General features: G+C 42.8%; 1 protein-coding gene across 2 annotated transcripts in view; it reads left to right on the top strand.

The window, feature by feature from the left end:
• LOC140465891 (uncharacterized) overlaps positions 1–26,135 on the top strand; it is a 242,398-nt gene that overhangs the window by 192,473 nt on the left and 23,790 nt on the right. For both annotated transcript variants that reach the window (XM_072561793.1, XM_072561794.1), the window contains one exon: positions 14,913–15,017. In XM_072561793.1, the coding sequence (XP_072417894.1) occupies positions 14,913–15,017 (105 nt within the window). The remainder of the gene's footprint in view (positions 1–14,912; positions 15,018–26,135) is intronic.

The following is a 26,135-nucleotide window of genomic DNA, read 5'->3' on the forward strand; positions in this document are numbered from 1 at the left end:
TCTTAATTGGCAAGGGAATCAATCTAATTAGCGTTGAAAATATTCAATGACCCTGCCTCTGCTGCTCTCTAAGGAACAGAATTTCACATACTAACAATCTTATGAGACAAAGAAACTCTCCTCATATCTGACTGAAATGGGAGACCCTTTACATTTAAACTAATCTAGTTTCTCCCAAGGGGGAAAATCCTCTCAGCAACCACCTTGTCAAGTTCTCAGACATTAGATCTCATTCTTCTCACAAGATAACTCACTCATTTCAGGAAACAGTTCATTGCAGTTACTCATTTAAGTACTGGCAGAATTTACTTCTATATGATATCTAATTTCTCTACCTGACAATGAATTTTCACCTCCTGGCAAACAGTTCCTTAACAACAGATTGAAATTACCCTCCTCGACCATCTTCCAACAAGTTGCATTATTTTGTGTGACAAAGGCATGTCAGTGAGATTCACATTCCCTGCTCAGTTAGCAATGCACAAAATGTTGACCTCTGCATACTAGGTTGGGTCATTGGTTGAGTATGACATCACAACCTTAGCCAAACTGGAGTCAATGGGAATCAAGGGGAACACTTTACGCTGGTTCTAATCATTTAGAGCACAATGAAAGTTAGGGATACTGGAAGCCAAATTTCAAAGTCCAGAGACATTTGTGCAGGAGTTTGTCAGAGTAATCTCCTTAGCCCAACCAATTTCAGCTGCTTCATCAGTGACCTTCCACATAAGTGCAAGGCAATGACCATCCACAACAAAAGCAAATCTAATCATTTTCCCTTGATATTCAATTGTAGTACTATTACAGAAACCAACCTGTCAGCATACTAGGCATTACCATTAGCCAGAAACTGAATTGGACCAGCCATCAAAATACTATGGCAAAATAGCAAGTCAGAGATTGACAGTTCTGAAGTAGGTAGCTTATCTCCTGACTCCCCACAGCATGCTCATTACCTACAAGGCACAAATCAGGGACGTGATGTAATACTATCCACTTGTCCAAATCACTACATCTCCAACAAAAGATAGAAAGCTTGACACAATCCAAGACCAGGCAGACCACTTGTTTGGTACGATGTTCACAAATTTAAGCACACCCTCCATCACTGATGCATAGTAGTAGTAATCTATACTTAATGCACAAGATACCTAATAACAATCTGCTAAGCTCCTTGCCAGCACATTGCAATGCCATGAATTCTATCACCAAAAAAAACAAGGAAAACAGACAAATGGGAACTTTATCATCCATAAGTTCTCCTCTAAGCCACATCCTATGTGGATTCAAAACGTATTGACATTCCTTCACAGTTGCTGGATCAAAATTCTGGACCTCTCTTCCTAACAGTTCTGTGGAGGTACCCATAGGAGATAAACTGCAGTGTTTCAAGAAGATGGCTCACTGTCACCTTCTCGAGGGTAATTAGGAATGGACAACAGATGCTGGCATTTCTAGCAACACTCACTTCCTATGAAAGAATAAAAATAAGTTGCCTTGTTTCCAAGAAAGGCTTTGTTTAGATAAAAGAAAAGTCTTTTGGTCGACATTTGACCCTGAGAGGTTTCTCACTAAGTGGTAATTAGTGATACGTCTTGAGGTGGGGTTAAGGAGAAACTTCGTAAAACCTTTCAATGATAAAAAAGTAAGTTAGTAACACACCTCATCCTTTTATTTGGAAGTGCTCAGCTGTAAGGATCTTATGACCTTTTAAGTCCTTAGCACATTGATGCAGATGCTTTTGAGAAACCGTGTAGAGAGTAAAGAAACATGGTCAGCAGACATTTTTAATCTTACACTGACATATAGCATAGTAATCTACTGTACTTAGATTTGATAAGGTACTACTCAAAAATTATAACAGAAAACAAAAGCTAATGCTAACGAGTAACATTTTAGTGTGGAAAGAAGATTGGCTGGCCAACTGGCGAACAGAAAACTGAAACTGTGTGAAAATGGGTATTTGCCTCATTGAAAAGAAGTAATCAATAATATCTCATTGGTGTCTGTGCTAGGACCTTAACATTTTACAGTTTATATCAATGATTTAGGTGAGGTGAATGACAGTGTAGTAGCTAAATTCACAAATGACACAAGGATAGTGAGGAAATTATGCTCTGAAGAAAATAACTTTGCATGTGGATTTAGATAGGTTGAATGAGCAGGACTGGGATATTCCTAGCAATTACAGAAACATGTCTCAGGGATGGACTGGCCGTTTAATGTTCCAGAATACAAATGCTATAGGAAGGATAGAAAGGGAGGCAAAAGAAAAGAGGGAGGAGAATCCTAAAGGATTTTATAAATACATTAAGGTCAAAAGTGTAACTGGGAAGAGTATAGGGCTCCTCAAAGATCAGCAAGGCAGCCTATGTATGGAACTGCAGGAGATGGGAGAGCACTAAACAAGTATATTGTTACAGCATCGGCAGTAATTTGCTTTTATATTGTTACAGTGTTTACAGTGTAAAAGGACATAGATGATACAGAATGTTGGGAAATGGACGGTGACATCTTGAAAAATGTCCATATTACAGAGGAGGAAGTGCTGGATGTCTTAAAACACATAAAGGTGGATAAATCCCCAGAATGCAGATTGTGCACTTTTTGAACAAAAGACAATGTTTCTGCAAATACAATTCTGCAAATGCAAATTTACCCGTTAGACTTTTATGTGTGTGTGCGTGCATGAGAGAGAGAGTGTATCTGTGTGTGGTAGAGAGTGTGAGTGTGTACATGTGATTGTGTGTGTGCATGAGTATGACAGAGTTTAAGCCTGTGAGAGAGTGTGCATGTGGGTGAGATATAATTAGTAAGTTTGCAGATGACACCAAAATTAGAGGTGTGATGAATAGCGAAGAAAGCGAACTCAATGTACAATGGGATGTTGATCGCATGGGCCAGTGGGCTGAGGAGTGGCAGATGGAGTTTAATTTAGATAAATGTGAGGTGCTGAATTTTGGAAAGGCAAATCACGATGGGACTTGTACACTTAATGGTGAGGTTCTGGGGAGTGTTGCTGAACAAAGAGACCTTGGAGTGCAAGTTCACAGTTCCTTGAAAGTGCAGTCGCAGTAAATAGGATAGTGAAGAAGGCGTTTGGTATGCTTTCCTTTATTCGTCAGAGCACTGAGTATAGGAGTTGGGAGGTCATGTTGCACCTGTACAGGACATTGGATAGGCCACCTTTGGAATAATGTGTGCAATTCTGGTCTCCCTGCTGTAGGAATGATATTGTGAAACCTGAAAGAGTTCAGAAAAGATTTACAGAGATGTTGCCAGGCTTACGCTATAAGAAGAGATTGGAAAGACTGGGGCTATTTTCCCTGGAATAGCAGAGGCTGAGGGGTGACCTTATCAAGCTTTATAAAATTGTGAAGGGCATAGATACGATAAATAGACAAGGTCTTTTCTGTGAGGTGAGGGGAGTCCAGAACTAGAATGCAGAGGTTTAGAGTGAGAGAGGAAAGATTTAAAAGGGACCTAAGGGGCAATATTTTAACACAGAGAGTGGTGCGTGGCTGGAATGAGCTGCCAGAGGAAGTGGTGGAGGCTGGTACAATTGCGGCATTTAAAAGGCATCTGAATGGGTATATGAATAGGAAGGGTTTAGGGAAATGTGGGCCAAGTGCTGGCAAAAGGGAGTAGATTACTTTAGAATATCTGGTCGGCATGAATGAGTTGGACCAAAGGGTCTGTTCCCGTGCTGTACATCTCTATGACTGTATGACTGTGTGTCACAGATAAGTCATACAGGGCATTGGCAAGACCAACAATATTCAGAATGCTAAAAATCTCACAGCACCAGGTTATAGTCCAACAGGTTTAATTGGAAGCACACTAGCTTTCAGAGCGCTGGTCCTTCATCAAGTGGTTGTGTGAAGGAGCGGAGCTCCGAAAGCTAGTGTGCTTCCAATTAAACCTGTTGGACTATAAACTGGTGTTGTGTGATTTTTAACTTTGTGCACCCCAGTCCAACACCGACATTTCCTCAATATTCAGAATGCTTGGTATACAGTAAAATTGTGGTCTCCTTAATTTGAAAAAGAATGTAAACATATTTGGAGGCAGTTCATATGTGATCACTAGATTATTACCTGGAATTAGTTGGTTCTCTTACATGAATAGATGCAACAATCTGGGCATGTTTCTACTGGAGCTTAGAAGAACGAGGGGTGATTTGATTGAAGTGTACCAGGTGTTGAATACACTTGATAAGGTGGACATGAAAAGGATGTTTCCTTTCGTGGGTGAATCCAGAACTTGGTGACACTGTTTTTGAATTAGGGATTGCCTTACAGAGCAGAGATGAGAATATTTTTCTGTCAGCAGGTTACTAAACTTGGAACTCTCTGCTTCAGAGGGTAATGAAAGCGTGATCATTGGATATTTATTTTTAATGTAGCAGTAGATAGCTTATTAAGCAAGAGAATCAAATGTTATTGGGTGTAGATGGGACTATGGAATTCAAAACAGAAGGTAAATAATGATCTTATCGAAATGCAGAGCAGGTTTGATCTACTCTGTTCCTATTTTGTATGTTAGTTATTGACACAAATTAGTTCTTTCCACAAATTAAATAATTAAGTCTGTCTTCCATTTCTTCCCATCTATATAACCTGTTAAGGAAAAGCCTACTATAAATACTCACTGATCCCAACAATAAACAAGTAAAATATATATATATATATATATAAACATTCCTATAAATCTAATCATCAACTTTTATCTTGCTACCTTCAATGGCTCATGTAATCTCAGGGTCAAGGGAACTGGACCTGGTATGTTCAGTGATTATTCCGTGTCAAAACTACACATTTCATTCAGATTCTCTATTATTCCTCAGAGTTTCTGTATAAAAAGTGTATTTTATAGTGTTGGATTATAGACAAATAATGTATTGATATCTGCTCATAGAATATGTTTTAGAATATGAGTATGTTATTCGTTATGAAGCTATGCGAAGAAACTCTTTAACACCTATTTCTGATTGTCCTGATCACCCTAATTTATCCATGTAATAGATATGAACTGATTATAATGCTAAATCCCGAGCTTCAGCTTTTAAATCTCATGCTAGTTTGGACCCAGAGGCAATGCTAACAGATTCATAAACGGACATTTTCTAGTTGGCACAAATATTATAACTGTACCAAATTAGCACTGACAGTCATTCTGGATCAGTATTTTCTATCTGTAACCTTCCACGAAACTATGTTAAGACCTCCCTTATTAGGAAGTAGTTCCCTTAGATAATCCACTTCTAACAATATTTGTGGATTCTCCGTTAAGGACAGAAAATAAGTCTTTCTGAATTCCACAAACTCACTTTATCCATAACTCAATTAAAATAAATACCTACAGATTCGGGCACCTATGTCTTGAATCTTTGGAATAGAATTCTGTCAAGCTTGACCTGATGATTTCCTTAGTAAAGATACTTACAATCTTGGTTTCAGTTTCAACAATGGCGTTCAGTTTAAACTAAATGTTCAGGAATGTTCTTATCTTCCTGTTTTTATTTCTCCATTTTGGCAGAGTTATTGTAATTTTCTTCAAGGTTAATTCAATTTTATTAGCTTTATCATTTTTATGTATTCTTGTTTGACAATTCAAAGTCATTGCTTATATGTTTTGCAAATCAAAAGAAAGCTACCCTATTACAAGTGACCAAATACAGTTCAAGCATTTGTTCTGCTACTATACAAATAACTTAAAGTAATGCAACTATTCTTCATCTGCTGCATTGGGTAGTACAAAAATGTAGTGTGTCATGCCAGACCAGTATGTAAGGCTGAGTCCAGTTCATTGATTGTGAAAAGTCATAGGATGAGCTTATCATAGAATCATAGAAATATACAGCATGGAAACAGACCCTTCGGTCCAACCCGTCCATGCCGACCAGATATCCCAACCCAATCTAGTCCCACCTGCCAGCGCCCAACCCATATCCCTCCAAACCCTTCCTATTCATATACCCATCCAACTGCCTCTTAAATGTTGCAATTGTACCAGCCTCCACCACTTCCTCTGGCAGGTCATTCCATACACGTACCACCCTCTGCGTGAAAACGTTGCCCCGTAGGTCTCTTTTATATTTTTCCCCTCTCACCCTAAACCTATGCCGTCTAGTTCTGGACTCCCTGACCCCAGGGAAAAGACTTTGCCTAGTTACCCTATCCATGCCCCTCATAATTTTGTAAACCTCTATAAGGTAACCCCTCAGCCTCCAATGCTCCAAGGAAAACAGCCCCAGCCTGTTCAGCCTCTACCTATAGCTCAAATCCTCCAACCCTGGCAACATCTTTGTAAATCTTTTATGAGCCCTTTCAAGTTTCACAACATCTTTCCGATAGGAAGGAGACCAGAATTGCATGCAATATTCCAACAGTGGCCTAACCAATGTCCTGTACAGCCGCAACACGACCTCCCAACTGCTGGACTCAATACTCTGACCAATAAAAGAAAGAATACCAAACGCCTTCTTCACTATCTTATCTACCTGCGACTCCACTTTCAAGGAGCTATGAACCTGCACTCCAAGGTGTCTTTGTTCAGCAACACTCCCTCGGACCTTACCATTAAGTGTATAAGTCCTGCCAAGATTTGCTTTCCCAAAGTGCAGCACCTCGCATTTATCTGAATTAAACTACATCTGCCAGTTCTCAGCCCACTGGCCCATCCGGTCAAGATCCTGTTGTAATCTGAGGTAACCCTCTTCGCTGTCCACTACACCTCCAATTTTGGTGTCATCTGCAAACTTACCAACTGTACCTCTTATACTCGCATCCAAATCATTTATGTAAATGACAAAAAGTTAGAGGACCCAGCACCGATCCTTGTGGTACTCCACTGGTCACAGGCCTCCAGTCTGGAAAACAATCCTCCACCACCGCCTTCTGTCTTCTACCTTTGAGCCAGTTCTGTATCCAAATGGCTAGTTCTCCCTGTATTCAGTGAGATCTAACCTTGCTCACCAGTCTCCCATGGGGAACTTTGTCGAACGCCTTACTGAAGTCCATATAGATCATATCTACTGCTCTGCCCTCATCAATCCTCTTTGTTACTTCCTCACTAAACTCAATCAAGTTTGGGAGACATGATTTCCCACTCACAAAGCCATTTTGATCAAGATTTTACTTTTCTAAATTGAAATGCCAGACTCCCTCAAAGTTGATTTTTCTGCTGAAATATTTTCAACAACCTCAGAAACAATATTTTAATATTCAAGACATGTCTGCGTTGGAACTGGAAATGTTTCATCCTTGTGACCCCATTCCTGGGGCGTGAAGTATTTAACACTGGGAGACTACCCTCACACAGCTAGCAAGCTTTGTCTTCAACAAAAGTCTGTTCCATGCTGGGAAGATCCCAGCAGCGTCCTCCTTTTATGCGTCACCACTCTAATTATCATTATCGGCTACCTGTCACAGCCTAACAGGCACTGCCAATGTTTACCCAACAACTAATATTGACAAATGTAGGATGTGTCAAGGTTGTAGTAGTGTAGGCCAAGAGGTGTTGGTTCAAGTCCCACCTGCTTCAGTGGTGTGTGATAACATTTCTGAACAGGTTGATTGGAAAATATTTTTTAAGAGTTGGTTGAAGAACCCTTGTGACACACTGGTACTGTGGGGTTGGGTTCAAATCCCACCTGGCTAAGAGTAGGATAATAATATGTACAAACAAGTTGATTCAAAATACATTTACGAGCTGGATTTGTCTAATCGAGTGATGCAATTGGTTAGTGCATGTTATTAATATAACAGATAGAGGTAAGTGAAATTAGGTTAGATTCCCTACAGTGTGGAAACAGGCCCTTTGGCCCACCAACCCTCTGAAAGTAACCCACCCAGACCCATTTCCCTCCGACTAATGCACCTAACACTATAGGCAAATTAGCATGGCCAATTCACCTAACCTGCACACCTTTGGACTGTGGGAGGAAACCGGAGCACCCAGAGGAAACCCATGCAGGCAATGTGCAAACTCCACACAGACAGTCACCCGATGCCAGAATCGAACTTGGGTCCCTGGTGCTGTGAGGCAGCAGTGCTAACCACTGAGCTACCATGCCACCCTAATGATGAGATTATAAATTCAAACCTGGCCCAGAGCAGCCTTTAGTTTGTGGCACAGTGGTTATGTCCCTCTCTCTGGGACCAGAAAGTCTAGGGTCAAACCCCATCTGATCCAGGCATATGCTGTGCCATGTGTGAACAGTTGAATAAAAATATTTTAATGAGCTGGGTATAAGGGTTCTTCTGGCACAGTGGTAATGTCCCGACCTTTGAGCTAAAAGGCCAGCCTTCAAGTCCCACCTGCTGTAAGTGTTATAATACATCTGAACAGTTGATTATAAACATCTATATCAATTAGATTTAATTATAATGGACACTTGAGGTGCAGTGATTGCAGTTCACACACACATCATTATGTCGAAAACTGTGGCGCTGGAAAAGCACAGCAGGTCAGGCAGCATCCGAGGAACAGGAGAGTCAGGCATTAAGCCCTTCATCAAGAATGTGGAGTGGTGAGAGGGGGAGGGAAGAGAGATAAATAGGAAGGTGGGACTGGGAGGAGGGTAACTGAGAGGGCAATAGGTAGATGGAGGTGGATAATAGTGATAGGTCAGAAGGGAGGGTGGGAGCACCCACCTCCATCTACCAATCACCCAATTACCCTCCCAGCTACTGTCCTCCCAGCACCACCCTTCTATTTATCCCTCAGCCCCCTTCTCCCTGCCTCCCCCTCCCACATTCCTGATGAAGGACTTATGCCCGAAATGTCAATTCCCCTGCTCCTCACATACTGCCTGACCCGCTGTGCTTTTCCAGTGGTACACTTTTCAACTCTGATCTCTGGCATCTGCAGTTCTCACTTTCTTCAGATATCATTGGGTATCTGAATAAATTAATTGAAAAGGAATTCAAGAGTTGGATAATGCGCTCCTGTTGCACAGTGGTAGTGTCTTCTGGACGTGAAGGGCTGGATCAAAGTGTGACATATCGTAACCTGTCTGAACTAATTGATAGAAAGTATCTACAAAGCCAGGACATTAATTACTCTATTGCTTTAATAAGGCATCATCAAGCTTTGCCTAAAAATAGATACAATAGTAGTTTCACCTTCTGGACCAGAGCAGCAAGTTCAAGTCCTACCTCTCTCAAAGAGCATTACAACATGTTGATTAAAACAATTTTCATCGTTACTTTCTTCCCTACTGGAAAGTTGGCTTCCAGACAGAGAATGGGTCCAAACAAGAAGGGTGGAAACTGGTGTTTGTGCTATTTTATACATTATTGTTGACAACCCTTGTAAATCCTGAAACTCTTTGCTGTTTATTTCAACAGAGGGATATTCATCTTTTAAACAGACAGAACTGCCATTTCTGTGCCTTGGGGAAAAAGTGCCCACAACAATATCTTTATTAATTTTGGCAAAGCAGATAGACATTGGAAAAAAAGGGTCCACATTTTGTGTTCCTCATGGAAATATTTTCTCACCAGAAAGTAACACAGCAAAATCTGAGGAGAAAATCTGAACCTATTCATATTAAAACTTGAGAAACACCCTTTCGTAAAATTGAAAAATGGGTATTTTACTCATGTGACTATTTTTTGGAATTTAACAAGGAAAAGGTTAGGACAGAAATTTTCTCCCAAACAATATAAATATGTTAGGAGAAAGTGAGGACTGCAGATGCTGGAGATCAGAGCTGGAAAATGTGTTGCTGGAAAAACGCAGCAGGTCAGGCAGCATCCAAGGAGCAGGAGAATCGACGTTTCGGGCATAAGCCCTTCTTCAGGAATTCCTGAATTCCAGCAACACATTTTTCAAAATAAATATGTTGTCCATTGAGAGGTGTATAGAAATTAACTAGAAATAGCTGAGGCACATAGGATGTTGGTGACAAAACTTGACCTACTCTTGGGAAATAAGGCAGGGCAGGTTACTGAGGTGTCGGTGGGGGAGCACTTTGGGACCAGCGACCATAATTCTATTAGATTTAAAATAGTGATGGAAAATGATAGATCAGATCTAAAAGTTGAAGTTCTACATTGGAGAAAGGCCAATTTTGACGGTATTAGGCAAGAACTTTCGAAAGCTGATTGGGGGCAGATGTTCGCAGGTAACGGGACGGCTGGAAAATGGGAAGCCTTCAGAAATGAGATAACGAGAATCCAGATAAAGTATACTCCTGTTAGGGTGAAAGGAAAGGCTGATAAGTATAGGGAATGCTGGATGACTGAAGAAATTGAGGGTTCAGTTAAGAAAAAGAAGGAAGCATATGTAAGGTATAGAGAGGATAGATCAAGTGAATCCTTAGAAGAGTATAAAGGGAGTATACTTAAGAGGGAAATCAGGAGGGCAAAAAGGGGACATGAGATAGCTTTGGCAAATAGAATTAAGGAGAATCCAAAGGGTTTTTACAAATACATTAAGGGCAAAAGGGTAACTAGGGGGAGAATAGGGCCCCTCAAAGATCAGCAAGGTGGCCTTTGTGTGGAGCTGCAGAAAATTGGGGAGATACTAAACGAGTATTTTGCATTAGTATTAACTGTGGAAAAGGATATGGAAGACAGAGATTGTCGGGAAATAAATGGTGACATCTTGAAAAATGTCCATATTGCAGAGGAGAAAGTGCTGAATGTCTTGAAATGGGTAAAAGTGGATAAATCCCCAGGACCTGTTCAGGTGTACCCTAAAACTCTGTGGGAAGCTAGAGAAGTGATTGCTGGGTCTCTTGCTGAGATATTTGTATCATCAATAGTCACAGGTGAGGTGCGGGAATCCTGAGGGACAGGATGTAGATGGATTTGGAAAGGCAAGGACTAATTAGGGATAGTCAACATGGCTTTGTGTGTGGGAAATCATGTCTCACAAACTTGATTGAATTTTTTGAAGAAGTAATGAAGAGGATTGATGAGGCAGAATGGTAGATTTGATCTATAAGGACTTCAGTAAGGCGTTCAACAAGGTTCCCCATGGGAGACTAGTGAGCAAGATTAGATCTCACAGAATACAGGGAGAACTAGCCATTTGGATACAGAACTGGCTCAAAAGTAGAATTTATGTATTGTTCTTAAAATAATTGATCCTGGTTTGCACCCAGAGTCCCCAATGTGTCTACTGATCTCAACCCACTTAGTTGTTGGAACATCTGGTGATTTTGTGATCTACCAATTTTTGAAATTTACAGTTCATCTTTGTTCCCACAAAATATACTTTATTTGTAATGTTTTGTAAAATATATCACTTGGCATTACAAAATGGACATTACATAAAGTGCAATACAATTCAATGGTAATCTAAGATGTATCACTACACTTACAATAGACATTTCATGTCAAACATTTTCTGGTATATACAGCCAAAGTGTTTTCCATCATTTTAGCCTGTCAATTTAGGAGACTTGATGACAAGGAGTACAGTTTCAAAATATGTTTTCTCCAATTTAAGACAGCAATGAGAAGAAATGTCTTCTTTCTGGTGATCATTAATATTTAGAGAGTAGTAATGGCTAAATCATCAAATATATTCAAAGCTAAGTTAGTCAGCTTTTTGATTTATATGAGATTTAAGAGTATGGGACTAGCAGAATATGCTGTTAAGGCCTCACACAGTCATGATCTTCTTGTGTGCCAATGCAAGTACAATGAGCCAAATGGCCTTTTCCTATTCCTATTTCTTATGTTTGTACATGCTATTTTAGACAGATTGATGCGAGGTTTTTTTTTATTGAGTAGTTTATGTGCTAGCATATTCAGTGGTCTCTGCTGTAAAGAAGTGTTCCACATAACACTTATTGCTGTCATCACATGGTTTGTATGTTCAGTTAGTCATTGTTGATTGTTATCTGCTTGAAATTTGGACTGTTCTTTGTTGCATTATATTTTGTAAGGCTTAGGCAGTCTCATAGTTGTGATTGCACTGACATGGTATGAGAATTTTGTTGTTCCAAACCATTCGTTAAGTGTGGTACGTTGGATGCATGGATGCTCTACTTGCATAATGATTTATTTTGTAGTTTTTAAGCACTTGTTTATTGTTCCAAACTAACAAGTCTTCTGTGAATATCTTGGAACATCTGGTATTTTTGTTGATTTTACCTAATTGCATTTTTAAAATTCAGCTTCTGAGAAATTGAAAACAAACTCAACTGTGAAAAATGCTTGCTAAAAAGGGCATTGCAAATGTGTTAGAAATTTATCTAATGTTAGAAAATGACTCCTGTCAAAAAACCCTGTTTTGACATATGATTACAAATAAGATGACATATGATTACAAATAAGAATTAAGTGTTTAAAAAACTCATATGAATATAAGTTATCAGATGTTCCATTCCTTTTTGTGATTACAATGAAAAATGACACCTGTAGAATGCAATGACTCATGTAGTTTGTTACTCTTCAGAGTTTCATTCAACTACTTTAGAAAGTCATAGCTATTAAATCAATAATACTTATATTAATATAGAATCCATTCCAGTAAAATATTTCTAAGGACTTTACACAATGAATTACCTTAAAATATGTATTAACTATTTTTAGTAGATAGTTTGGCAGCCATTCAAACAATATCCTACATACATCTATAAATTATTAAACATGGTTAATCTGACTGTACTGATGGTACTCTGTATTGGTTGAAGGAATGTGCTAAGTCAGGACACAGAATTCTTCAGATATTGTTATGCGATTCTAATCACTTTACTTGGATTTTGATTGAATGTCTTCTCCACAAAGTAAACAACTAACAATGTTCCATCTTTCAACACTATTATGAAATGACAACCATGTTTATAAGCTGTGATCTCAAACTTAAATCCCCAGAGTTGAGAGTATTTCAAACTTAACCAAACTAGCATGTCGCATATCTTCTGTCACTCAGGAGTGAAGGCAAGTGGGAAAGGATCCTTAATGGTAAAATCTACAAAAACTGTGGAAACAAGCAAGAACTTGCATTTGTACAGTAACTTATCATGTTCTGAAATGGCCTAAAGCTCTTCCATACCAATAGATTACTTTTGAAGTATTGTCAATTTTGTTCTGTAGAAATTTAATTTTTTGCAGAAGTGTGAACATCATAAATTAGGTTTATAAAGCCAGAGGCCAATTTTCCAAATCCAGTATTTTATTTTTATTCGTTCACAGAATGCAGAGGGGCCCCAGTAGCTAGGCCAGCATCTGTTCCCCGTATTTAATTAGCATTGAGAAGGTAGTATTGAGTTGCCTTCTTGAACCCACTGCAGTCAGTGTAGTGTATGTATACTCAAGGACTGTTAGGGAAAGGGTTTGAGAATTTTGTCCCAATGACAGTGAAAGAATTGTGATGCACCTGCAAATTGTGCTGAAGATCCATGGCGTCACAAAATTAATCCTTAGTTTCAAAAATAATATTGCACCGAGAGATTAAGAATGATTTTTTTTTTAAATGGTTTGGAAGAGAAGAATAATTTACTTCAATTATTTTCTTAATTTACAGTGGCTCAGTGGTTAGCACTGCTGCCTCACAGCACCAGAGACCTGGCTCGATTCCCACCGTGGGCAACTGTCTGTATGGAGTTTGCACATTCACCCCATGTTTGTGTGGGTTTCCTTCAGGTGCTCTGGTTTTCTCCCACAATCCAAAGATTTGCAGGTTTGGTGAATTGGTCGTGCTAAATTGCCCATTGTGTTAGGTGCCTCAGTCAGAGGTAAATGTGGGGTAGAGGAATGGGTCTGGGTGGGTTGCTCTTCAGTGGGTCAGTATGGACTTGTTGGGCTAAATGGCCTGTTTCCACACAAGAAGGCATTTGGTATGCTTTCCTTTATTGGTCAGAGTATTGAGTACAGGAGTTGAGAGGTCATGTTGTGGCTGTACAGGACATTGGCTAGGCCACTGTTGGAATATTGCGTGCAGTTCTGGTCTCCTTCTTATTGGAAAGATGTTGTGAAACTTGAAAGGGTTCAGAAAAGATATACAAGGATATTGCCAGGATTGGAGGATTTGAGCTATAAGGAAGAGGCTTAACAGGGTGGGGCTTTTTTCCCTGGAGCTTCGGAGCTGAGGGATGACTTTATAGAGGTTTACAAAATTATGAGGGGCATGGATCGGATAAATAGGCAAAGTCTTTTCCCTGAGGTCGGGGAGTCCCGAACTGGAGGGCATAGGTTTAGGGTGAAAGGGGAAGGATATAAAAGAGACCTAAGGGGCAATGTTTTCACACAGAGGGTGGTACGTATATGGAATGAGCTGCCAGAGGAAGTGGTGGAGGCTGGTACAATTGCAACATTTAAGAGGCATTTGGATGGATATATGAGTAGGAAGAGTTTGGAGGGATATGGGCCGGGTGCTGGCAGGTGGGACTAGATTGGGTTGGGATATCTGGTCAGCATGGACAGGTTGGACCGAAGTGACTCTATGACTAATCAATCCTATTCCCTCCTTGTTCCTGGTTATTATATCACATTACATTGCAAAAATGTTATATCATACAGTAAAAATGAATGGATTAGTATACAATTAACATTTTAAAGTTGAAAGATTTTTGTTTTGTATTAATGAACATTTGAAGAAGGTAAGAAATTGCTGGTAAGATCATTACTTTCTACCATATTTGAAGGCTATTGTCATCAGGCAGAGAAGAAAGGTTTCAATGCATTGGCTGTCAATTGGATGAAAGTGGTAACTGGAAGAACCTTAAAGGAACGAAAAGCAGAACTGCATGTTACTGGAGACTTCCATGTGTGAGAGGAACCAACAAATACTCTTTGAATCAAATGTTACAAATGCTACTTCATTTTGTATTTTTGTAAACTTTCTGTTACTCTCAAATTTTTTTTACTTTTTTTTAAATGTCCTGATATCTCTTTTACAATGTAAACTTTGTCATTCATACCATAACTTAAATTCTATTTCTATTGTAGAAGCAGATGAGTTTATCAGCAGTGGAATATGGGCACAAGCTTCTTCTGGCTATCGCAGTTACTGTTGTAGTGATGATTATTATTGCAGTGGTTTGTCTAATAGAGGTATGTTTTGCTCCTTACTATTTTGATTTCTTCACTGGGGCTGGAAGGAAAACCTGACTCAGTGGAATTCACATCAAAGAGTCAGGCATGAAAATCAGTCACCCAATTCATGGCATTCCCAATTCGAAAATTAATTACCCAATCAGTAGCACTGCGATTTCGCTGCATTGACTTGTGCCTGATTGAAGCAAGATGCTGCACTGGAAGGGAAATCTCAATATACTTACCCTTAGTTGATTAGATGCTTCTCCCTGTCTACCCTGAGTTAGTTAGCTTTCACAGTATTATTATTTGGAGGGATAACTTTGAGTACTGCGAGCTTATTAACTATACCTCTTATGTTCGCATCCAAATCATTTATATAAATGTTGAAAAGTAGAGGACCCAGCACTGATCCTTGTGGCACTCCACTGGTCACAGGCCTCCAGTCTGAAAAACAACCCTCCACCACCACTCTCTGTCTTCTACCTTTGAGCCAGTTCTGTATCCAAATGGCTAGTTCTCCCTGTATTCCGTGCGATCTAACTTTGCTAACCAGTCTCCCATGGGGAATCTTGTCGAACGCCTTACTGAAGTCCAGTTACCTCAAATTACAACAGGATCTTGATCAGATGGGCCAATGGGCCGAGAAGTGGCAGCTGGGGTTTAATTCAGGTAAATGTAAGGTGCTGCATTTTGGGAAAGCAAATCTTGGCAGGACGTATACACTTAATGGTGAGGTCCTAGGGAGGGTTGCTGAACAAAGAGACCTTGGAGTGCAGGTTCATAGCTCCTTGAAAGTGGATTTGCAGATAGATAGGATAGTGAAGAGAGCGTTTAGTATGCGTATACTTTCTGTTATTGGTCAGAGTAATGAGTACAGGGGTTGGCAAGTCATGTTGTGGCTGTACAGGACATTGGTTAGGCCACTGTTGGAATATTGCGTACAATTCTGGTCTCCTTCCTATCAGAAAGATGCTTTGAAATTTGAAAGAGTTCAGAAAAGATTTACAAGGATGTTGCCAGGGTTGGGGGATTTGAGCTATAGGGAGAGGATGTACAGGCTGGGGCTATTTTTCCTGGAGCATTAGAGGCTGAGGGGTGACCTTATATAGGTTTACAAAATTATGAGGGGCATGGATAGGATAAATAGACAAAGCCTTTTCCCTGGGGTGGGGGAGTCCAGAACTAGAGGGCATAGGTTTAGGGTGAGAGGAGAAAGATATAAAAGAGACCTAAGGGGCAACGTTTTCACACAGAAGGTGGTATATGTATGGAATGAGCTGCCAGAAGAAGTGGTGGAGGCTGGTACAATTGCAACATTTAAGAGGCATTTGGATGGGTATATGAATAGGAAGGGTTTGGAGGGATATGGGCTGGGTGCTGGCAGGTGGGACTAGATTGGGTTGGGATATCTAGTCGGCATGGATGGGTTGGACCGAGAGGTCTGTTTTCATGCTGTACATTTTTATGACTCTATGGCTCTATTTGGCATTGGTAAATAGTAGCTATCTGTTTAAAGTTAGTTAAAACCGAATAAGCATTGTCTCTAATTTAAACACAGGAACATTTGGCATGTTCATTCATTTTGTGCTTATGTTATAAATAACAAATTAATCACCATAACTCCGTCGTCTCAGGAAAATTTGAGGGGCAAAATAAGCTAAAAGGCATTGATCTTAAAACAAAACTTAAGACAATCTCAACAAGGTCACAAACATAGATTAAGCTTGACAAATGCCCTCAATAGCCCTTCAAACAACTCCCTATAATACTCAAATTCACTTAACCTAGTAACCTTTTATTTTTTTAAACATATTTAATATCCCTACTTTTATTCCTTGCCTGGCAGATGATTTGAAAAGTACATACCTGTTAAAAATAAATCATCCAGGAAAATTACTTAGTCAGGGATTCCTTATCCGTACCATACCTTAATATTCTATGCAAATTGATAGACATCCCGAAAACCTTTTTTTTTCATTCAGACCTTGAATTATGCAATATTTCCTCAAATATTAATGGGATCATCCTGGTAGCTCATATTTATAACCACCAAAGCAAGCACCTCCACTTTACAGAGTAATAAATTATGAAATGGAAATGAATTCCTCAGAGGGTATGTGATGAACCCTGCATTTCAGCTGGAAGTACATGCACAAAGATCATGAGCCAGGATACCTGGCTACTGTGTGGTTTTTTGGATGGGAATGTGAAATTACAAAATACGTGCTCATGTGCAATATGCCCAGTACCCTAAAAAGTTTTAATATAATCTCTGTAAACTGATGATAACTAATTTTGCCTAGACAGTCATCATCACAATTTCCTGTGATGTAATTCCACCAGAGCACTAAATAATGAAATTAAACCTATTTTGACAAGTCAGAACAAATGTATAATTTGATTTTACATATTGGAGGATAGTAAAACACAAATTTCTAATTTAAGAGGAGCAGAATCATAGAAATCAAAGGTTTGGAGAGCAGTACTGAATTTAGAACTGGGTCAAAAAGCCAAAAGCAAGTTCAGATCCTAAAATTTTTTGTGTGATTAAATTAATTTAATATGAACATTTATGAGCTGACACAAAGAAAAAAATGAATATTAAATGTTGTATTGTAAGACAGTAACCTGTTTACTTATGTTATTCAATGAATGTCTGTGTAATTTCAATTGCATACTATATGGTTCAATTTTAACATCTTCTAAAGTATCTGAGTAAGCCACTGAAGATAAAACAGAAAGTAGTGAAGACGCTCAACAGATCTGGCAACATCTTTAGAAACAGTAACAGAATTAACGTTTCAAATCAAGGATGACTCTTCTTTGGAACTGAAAGAGGCTGGATGATGGTGGTTTATATGCTAGGGCCGCAGTATGCTGTAGACTGGGGGAGAGGAAGTGCAAGTGGAATAGATAGTGAGGGTGTCCACAGCAAAAGACAAAGGCAGATAGTGGTAGTAAGAGAGAGATAGATATGCAAAACAGCTGTAAATGTTAGCTGTAAGAAAGGAGAAAATGGGTCTACTCTACTGAGAGCAAAATTAATAAGACATGGCTGTTAAAGGTTGCACTTCAAAGAAAAATGGAGTACAGAGGTCATACTCTGAAGTTGTAAAGGTCAATATGGAGTTTAGAGGTTGGAAAGTGCCAAAGTGGGAAATGAGCTGATTTTCCTCCAACTTGCATTGAGTTTAATGAAGCGCTGTAGTAGGCTAAGGACAGAAATGTTAACATGACAGCAAGTTGCTGCAGCTCTGCACATGACAGAAAAAATGTGGCATCCCCAGTAGGTTGACAAATGAGATAAAACTATCATTTTTAAAGGGGTAAGTTTCCGAATCTGTACTATTTTGTGATCAATGTTTTACCTAAGGCAGGGCATAATCACTGAAATCTATCCTACTGCCCTCACTTCTCATCCTTGGTCCCCTCTCCCTGTGATCCCAAACCCATAAATCCCCACATACAGTATTTATCTTTCCCATTCGTAATTCTCCACCTTGGCAGTTCAAGGGGCATTGTCCCAGTACTGCCATGGCCTCTGGTATCTTCCGGTGTGTGAAACATAGTCCAGGGACTAATTCCAGCTAAAATCCTAAAAGTGGCGAATTAACTGCCTTCTCACCTTAGTAGGCCTTGGATTTCCCTTTTGGATTTAGTCTGGAAGTGGGAATATTCCACCGTAAGTTGTAAAATGAAGGTTCACCATGAAATTTTCCTGATAGCAAGTATATAATGTCCCAAAATCAGCTTATTGCAATAGCAGTTGCAGGAGGCATAAGACCATAGCCCCTAAGATATAGGAACTGAAGTAGGCTATTCAGTCCGTTGCATCTGCTCTGCCCTTCAATGAGTTCATTGCTGATGTGATTATCCTCAATTCCAGTTTCCAGCCTCTTCCCCATAACCATTGTTCCGATTACTGATGAAGTATGTTTCTACATCAGCCTTGAGTATACATAATGACTCAGTTTCTACAGCCTTCTGCAGGAAAGAATTTCACAGATTCACGACAGTAAAAGAGAAAAAATACTTCCTCATCTCTGCCTTAAATGGACAACTCCTGTCGCTGAGATTATCTCCTCTACTCCGAGACTCACCCACAATAAGCCAATATGCTGTGCAGTGCTACATAAAATAGATTGTACCTTCAGTTTTATCATATGAACATTTCCGTGGGCAGCAACTGTACAGGCTGACTCATTTTCCACATTTATGATTTCACTTCGATACAGGGCATTATCATTTGTACTCATACAACTCCTTGAGCACATGTACACAATATGCTGCCTTATGTTTGTGGGAAGGTCTCCAGTTTTATGAAATCACAAGTGTCTACCACATGACAGAAAGTCAAGCACACCTGTGCCTAAATTCTGGCAGTGAAACAGACATTAACTTTTCAAGTGGAAATAAAGTTGTCACGTTGCATGTTAGACACTGCAAACATGACTCATGATACTTATAGGCTGACTTTCAGCAGTAATTGACTACCAACATTTTTTTGGAGGGTTTCTGTCTGCAAGGCCACATGATATTTCACGCTATCTTCCAAATCTGCCTCATTTAGCTATGCACCATGTCCACATTGCACCCTGCTTGTCATATTCTCCCACTTGCTGGAAGGCGGAAGTAATCATCACTACAAGAACCGCCTGTGATACCCAGCACCAGATCCATATTTAAAGCCCAAGCATACTTCAGGTGAGGCACTGGCATCTGGAGCTGCTCTGCATAATTGTTTCATTTGTCTCAGACATGTTAGAAAGAAACTGGTGCCTCACTTTGCGGACAGGAATCTGGAGGGCACAGTGGATGAGGTGTTTCAGCAGAGTGCTGTCCTCTTCCCCAAGGACCAATGTAGACCACAACACCAGGTTTTGCAGCCTGGTATGAACGTGCACAGCTTCTCCAAAATTCTTTAGTCGATGTCAGCACACCAATCATAGCATTGACTTCAGGTTCCAGGTGTCGTTGAAACACAGGGGTCTCAGAGGCCCATACAGCCAGAAGGAAAATTAGAGGGAATGCTGGAAACCACCCAGATCAATGCTATTCCCACCATTGAGAGGAATGCCCAGCAATGCAGAACAAGTGTGAATGATCTTCTCTGCAGTGCAAGGGTAGCTCCCATTATCTTCTTTCTGCTACGTCACACTAATTCTGTCTTCAACTCCATCCACCGTCCAAAAGACCCATGGTCTACTACTCTCACTATTGTATACAACATCTTTTCTCACTTACTTTCACCCACATAGCCCTCCCAAGCTAGTAACTCTGCATTGCCTCTGCATTACCTATTCACACACTTAAAACACCACACCACCTTGCCCCCAACAGCACTAGCATCTGTGCCAGCAACGTTCATCTCATTAAATCCCTCCCTTTGTCTGATTCCAGATGAGACTAATATAGCAGAACAAGCCAAGACAGATGATAGTGTTCCCAACATTTAACTCCTCACTCCCTAGAAGGAGAGGATCCTGAATCTTACCATCCAGCAGCCAACTAATTGTGTCCAACCCCCTAGGCTGATATAGGAGGCTGTCCTTGGCTCAGTGTGCTGGTACCCTCTGACTGGATGGTCTCCCTTAGTCTAAGGAGAAAGTGAGAACTGCAGATGCTGGGGATCAGAGCTTAAAAACATGTTGCTGGAAAAGCACAGCAGGTCAGGCAGCATCAAAGGAGAAGGAGAATCGACGTTTCGGGCATAAGCCCTTCTTCAGAATACTCCTCATAGACTTTGAGACATGGCTGTTTGGTTGAAGTGCCTATGATGTGTTTGCTGTATAAGCTGCTGGCACTTAGTGCATGTGTAAAATTGATGTAGCATGGGCCATACGTTAATATGCTGAAAATGTGTTGCTGGAAAAGCGCAGCAGGTCAGGCAGCATCCAAGAAACAGGAGAATCGACGTTTCAGGCATAAGCCCTTCTTCAGGAATGAGGAAAGTGTGTCCAGCAGGCTAAGATAAAAGGTAGGGAGGAGGGACTTGGGGGAGGGGCATTGGAAATGCGATAGGTGGAAGGAGGTCAAAGTGAGGGTGATAGGCCAGAGTGGGGTGGGGGCGGAGAGGTCAGGAGGAAGATAGCAGGTTAGGAAGGTGGTGCTGAGTTCGAGGGATTTGACTGAGACGAGGTGGGGGGAGGGGAAATGAGGAAACTGGAGAAATCTGAGTTCATCTCTTGTGTTGGAGGGTTCCTAGGCGGAAGATGAGACGCCCTTCCTCCAACTGTTGTGTTGCTATGGTCTGGCGATGGAGGAGTCCAAGGACCTGCATGTCCTTGGTGGAGTGAGAGGGGGAGTTGAAGTGTTGAGACACGGGGTGGTTGGGTTGGTTGGTCCAGGTGTCCCAGAGGTGTTCTCTGAAATGTTGCACAAGTAGGCGGCCTGTCTCCCCAATATAGAGGAGGCCACATCGGGTGCAGTGGATGCAATAAATAATGTGCGTGGAGGTGCAGGTGAATTTGTGGTGGATATGGAAGTATCCCTTGGGGCTTTGGAGGGAAGTAAGGGGGGAGGTTGGGCGCAAGTATTGCATTTCTTGCGGTTGCAGGAGAAGGTGCCGGGAGTGGAGGTTGGGTTGGTGGGGGGTGTGGACTGACGAGGGAGTCATGGAGGGAGTGGTCTTTTCGGAACGCTGATAGGGGAAGGGAGGGAAATATATTCCTGGTGGTGGAGTCCGTTTGGAGGTGGCGGAAATGACGGCGGATGATACGCTGTATATGGAGGTTGGTGGGGTGGTAGGTGAGGACCAGTGGGGTTCTGTCCTGATGGCAGTTGGAGGGGCGGGGCTCAAGGGCAGAGGAGCACGAAGTGGAGGAAATGCGGTGGAGGGCATCGTCAACCACGTGTGGGGGAAATTGCGGTCTTTGAAGAAGGAGGCCATCTGGGTTGTATGGTATTGGAACTGGTCCTCATGGGAGCAGATGTGGTGGAGACGAACGAATTGGGAATATGGGGTGGTGTTTTTACAGGGAGCAGGATGGGAGGAGGTGTAGTCTAGGTAGCTGTAGGAGTTGGTCGGTTTATAGTAAATGTCCATGTTGATTCGGTCGCCTGAGATAGAAATGGAAAGGTCTAGGAAGGGGAGGGAGGAGTTTGAGACGGTCCAGGTGAATTTGAGGTCGGGGTGGAAGGTGTTGGTAAAGTGGATGAACTGTTCAACCTCCTCGTGGGAGCACGAGGCAGCGCCGATACAGTCATCGATGTAGCGGAGGAAAAGGTGGGGGGTGGTGCCAGTGTAGCTGCGGAAGATGGACTGTTCCACATATCTGACGAAGAGGCAGGCATAGCTGGGGCCCACGGGGGTGCCCATGGTTACTCCTTTGGTTTGGAGGAAGTGGGAGGATTGGAAAGAGAAGTTGTTCAGGGTGAGGATCAGCTCAGTCAGTCGAAGGAGGATGTCAGTTGAAGGGTACTGGTTGGTACGGCGGGAAAGGAAGAAGCAGAGGGCTTTGAGTCCTTTGTGATGGGGGGTGGAGGTGTACAGGGACTGGATATCCATGGTGAAGATAAGGCATTGGGGACCGGGGAAGCGAAAATCATGGAGGAGGTGGAGGGCGTGGGTGGTGTCCCGAAAGTAGGTGGGGAGTTCTTGAACTAAGGGGGACAGGACCGTGTCGAGGTATGCAGAGATGAGTTCGGTGGGGCAGGAGCAGGCTGAGACAATGGGTCGGCCGGGGCAGTCAGGTTTGTGGATTTTGGGCAGGAGGTAGAAACGGGCGGTGCGGGGTTGTGGGACTTTGAGGTTGGAGGCGGTGGATGGGAGATCCCTTGAGGTGATGAGGTTATGGATGGTCTGGGAGATGATGGTTTGGTGGTGGGAGGTGGTGTCATGGTCAAGGGGGCAGGAGAAGGTGTCCGCGAGCTGGCATTTGGCCTCAACGGTGTAAAGCTCGGTGCGCCAAACTACTGCTGCCCCTTCCTTGTCTGCCGGTTTGATAGTGAGGTTGGGGTTGGAACGGAGGGAGTGGAGGGCTGCACGTTCCGAGGGTGAGAGTTTGGAGTGAGTGAGAGGGGTGGAAAAATTGAGATGGTTACTGTCACGGCGGCAGTTGACTATGATGAGATCGAGGGCAGGTAAGAGGCCAGCACGGGGTGTCCAGGTGGTTGGGGTGTGTTGGAGGCGAGAGAAGGGGTCGTCAGAGGGTGGGCGAGAATCTTGGTTGAAGGAATAGGCACGGAGGCGAAGGCGGCGGAAGAATTGTTTGATGTCAGGCTGCGTGTTGAACCCGTTAATCCGAGAGCGTAGGGGAATGAAGGTGAGGCCTCTGCTGAGGACTGACCTTTCATCCTCAGAGAGGGGTAGTTCTGGAGGGATGGTGAAAACACGGCAGGGCTGGGAGCTAGGACCAGGTTTGGGGCTGGAGCTGGGAGTGAGGGCGGGGTTGGGCGTGGGTGCGGGGACGGAGATCGGCGTGGGGGCGGAGTTGGACGTGGTAACAGAGATTGCTGTGGGGGCGGGGTTAGGCGAGGTGATGGAGATCAGCGTGGAGGCAGGGTTAGGCATGGTGACGGAGATTGGCGTGCGGGCGGAGACACATGCGGCGTTGTGGTCGTGCAGGTTAGTGATGTCACTGGGGGGCGGAAGTGGCTGCGGCAACGGCAACCCAGGGGGTGGAAGTGGCTGTGGCGACGACAGAAACAGTGTTATTCCCGATAGCCGTGGAGGCCGCAAATCTGTCGGCGATGGTCTTCCTGACGATCGTGAAGGCGGTTGTCTGGGCGGCGATCGCAGAGGCGGTTGTCTGGGTGGTGCTCTCGGCGCTGCATCGCGCTCCCACGAGGAGGTTGAACAGTTCATCCACTTTACCAACACCTTCCACCCTGACCTCAAATTCACCTGGACCGTCTCAGACTCCTCCCTCCCCTTCCTAGACCTTTCCATTTCTATCTCAGGCGATCGAATCAACACGGACATTTACTATAAACTGACCGACTCCCACAGCTACCTAGACTACACCTCCTCCCACCCTGCCCCCTGTAAAAATGCCATCCCATATTCCCAATTCCTTCGTCTCCGCCGCATCTGCTCCCAGGAGGACCAGTTCCAAAACCGTACAACCCAGATGGTCTCCTTCTTCAAGGACTGCAATTTCCCCCCAGACGTGGTCGACAATGCCCTCCACCACATCTCCTCCACTTCCCGCTCCTCTGCCTTTGAGCCCCGCCCCTCCAACCACCACCAGGACAGAAACCCACTGGTCCTCACCTACTACCCCACCAACCTCCATATACAGCGTATCATCCACCATCATTTCCGCCACGTCCAAACGGACCCCACCACCAGGGATATATTTCCCTCCCCTCCCCTATCAGCATTCCGAAAAGACCACTCCCTCCATGACTCCCTCGTCAGGTCCACACCCCCCACCAACCCAACCTCCACTCCCGGCACTTTCCCCTGCAACCACAAGAAATGCAAAACTTGCGCCCACACCTCCCCCCTTACTTCCCTCCAAGGCTCCAAGGGATACTTCCATATCCACCACAAATTCACCTGCACCTCCACACACATCATTTATTGCATCCGCTGCACCCGATGTGGCCTCCTCTATATTGGGGTGACAGGCCGCCTACTTGTGGAACGTTTCAGAGAACACCTCTGGGACAGCTGGACCAACCAACCCAACCGCCCCGTGTCTCAACACTTCAACTCCCCCTCCCACTCCACCAAGGACATGCAGGTCCTTAGATTCCTCCATCGCCTGACCATAGCAACACGACGGTTGGAGGAAGAGCACCTCACCTTCCGCCTAGGAACCCTCCAACCACAAGGGATGAACTCAGATTTCTCCAGTTTCCTCATTTCCCCTCCCCCCCACCTTGTCTCAGTCAAATCCCTCAAACTCAGCACCGCCTTCCTAACCTGCAATCTTCTTCCTGACCTCTCCACCCCCACCCCACTCCGACCTATCACCCTCACCTTGACCTCCCTCCACCTATCGCATTTCCAACGCCCCTCCCCCAAGTCCCTCCTCCCTACCTTTTATCTTAGCCTGCTGGACACACTTTCCTCATTCCTGAAAAAGGGCTCATGCCCGAAACATCGATTCTCCTGCTCCTTGGATGCTGCCTGACCTGCTGCGCTTTTCCAGCAGCACATTTTCAGCTCTGATCTCCAGCATCTGCAGTTCTCACTTTCTCCTCCATACATTAATATGTCCATAACCTTGACTGATCACTGTTGACAGCATGGCAAGCTGCCTGACGTTATGTCAGGGTTAAAAAGCCAGAAATACTGTGAGCCTTTAAGGTCTAGCTGAAGAGGCAAAGAGCAAAACAGGCAGAGACAGTTAGCATCCAAGCGGGTGCAAAGTGACTGAGCACTTAAGAGATCAAGCAGGCACCCCGAGAAGTACCATGGACCAAACCATAAGATGGGTGTTCCTGTCCTTACACACAGTGTCCTAGCAGCAAGAATGCAATGAAAGGTGCTGGTGCACTGCAATGTGCAGTATTGAAGTGCAAAACCATAATGTAAGTGGATCAGAGATGTGCCATGATGATGCAGTGAAGCTGGCATGTACCTGATGACAATGTCCATGATTATGGAATACATGCAATCACTGCCCATTGTCATTGCCTGTGTCTGGAGGTGTTGATGATGTGTGTCCAAGATGGAGATCAGATGGAGCAACCAGTGAGCTGGAATAACCAAATAATTGCTCTGACTTCCATGTTGGTGTTGTTGCTGATTAATTTATCCAGTGAGTGGGAAAATGGGAAATGGTGTAGAAAAGAAGCAAGATTAACTAATAATGAGATGTTTGTGCATGCTGATGCATGGAAGTAGGCCCCTTGATACCCATTAGTGAGAATCTCATCTCACTGTTCAGCATATGATTGGAAAATAGTTCTCTTTGGTCTCTATATCAAGAAGCTATTCACGGACCATCTCATGCAATTTTCTCAACTTTCTTGCCAATGCACGTGTCATTTTGTGCCTGGGAATACTCTGTCCTGTATGTCCAATAATGTAATAGTGTAAGGCAAATATGTAAGACTAAAACTTCACATAGATTAGATTACTTACAGTGTGGAAACAGGCCCTTTGGCCCAACAAGTCCACACTGACCCTCCGAAGTGTAACCTACCCAGACCCATTTTCCCCTGACTAATGCACCTAAC

The sequence above is a fragment of the Chiloscyllium punctatum genome, chromosome 42, assembly GCF_047496795.1.
Source record: "Chiloscyllium punctatum isolate Juve2018m chromosome 42, sChiPun1.3, whole genome shotgun sequence".
Taxonomy (NCBI): Eukaryota; Metazoa; Chordata; class Chondrichthyes; order Orectolobiformes; family Hemiscylliidae; genus Chiloscyllium; species Chiloscyllium punctatum.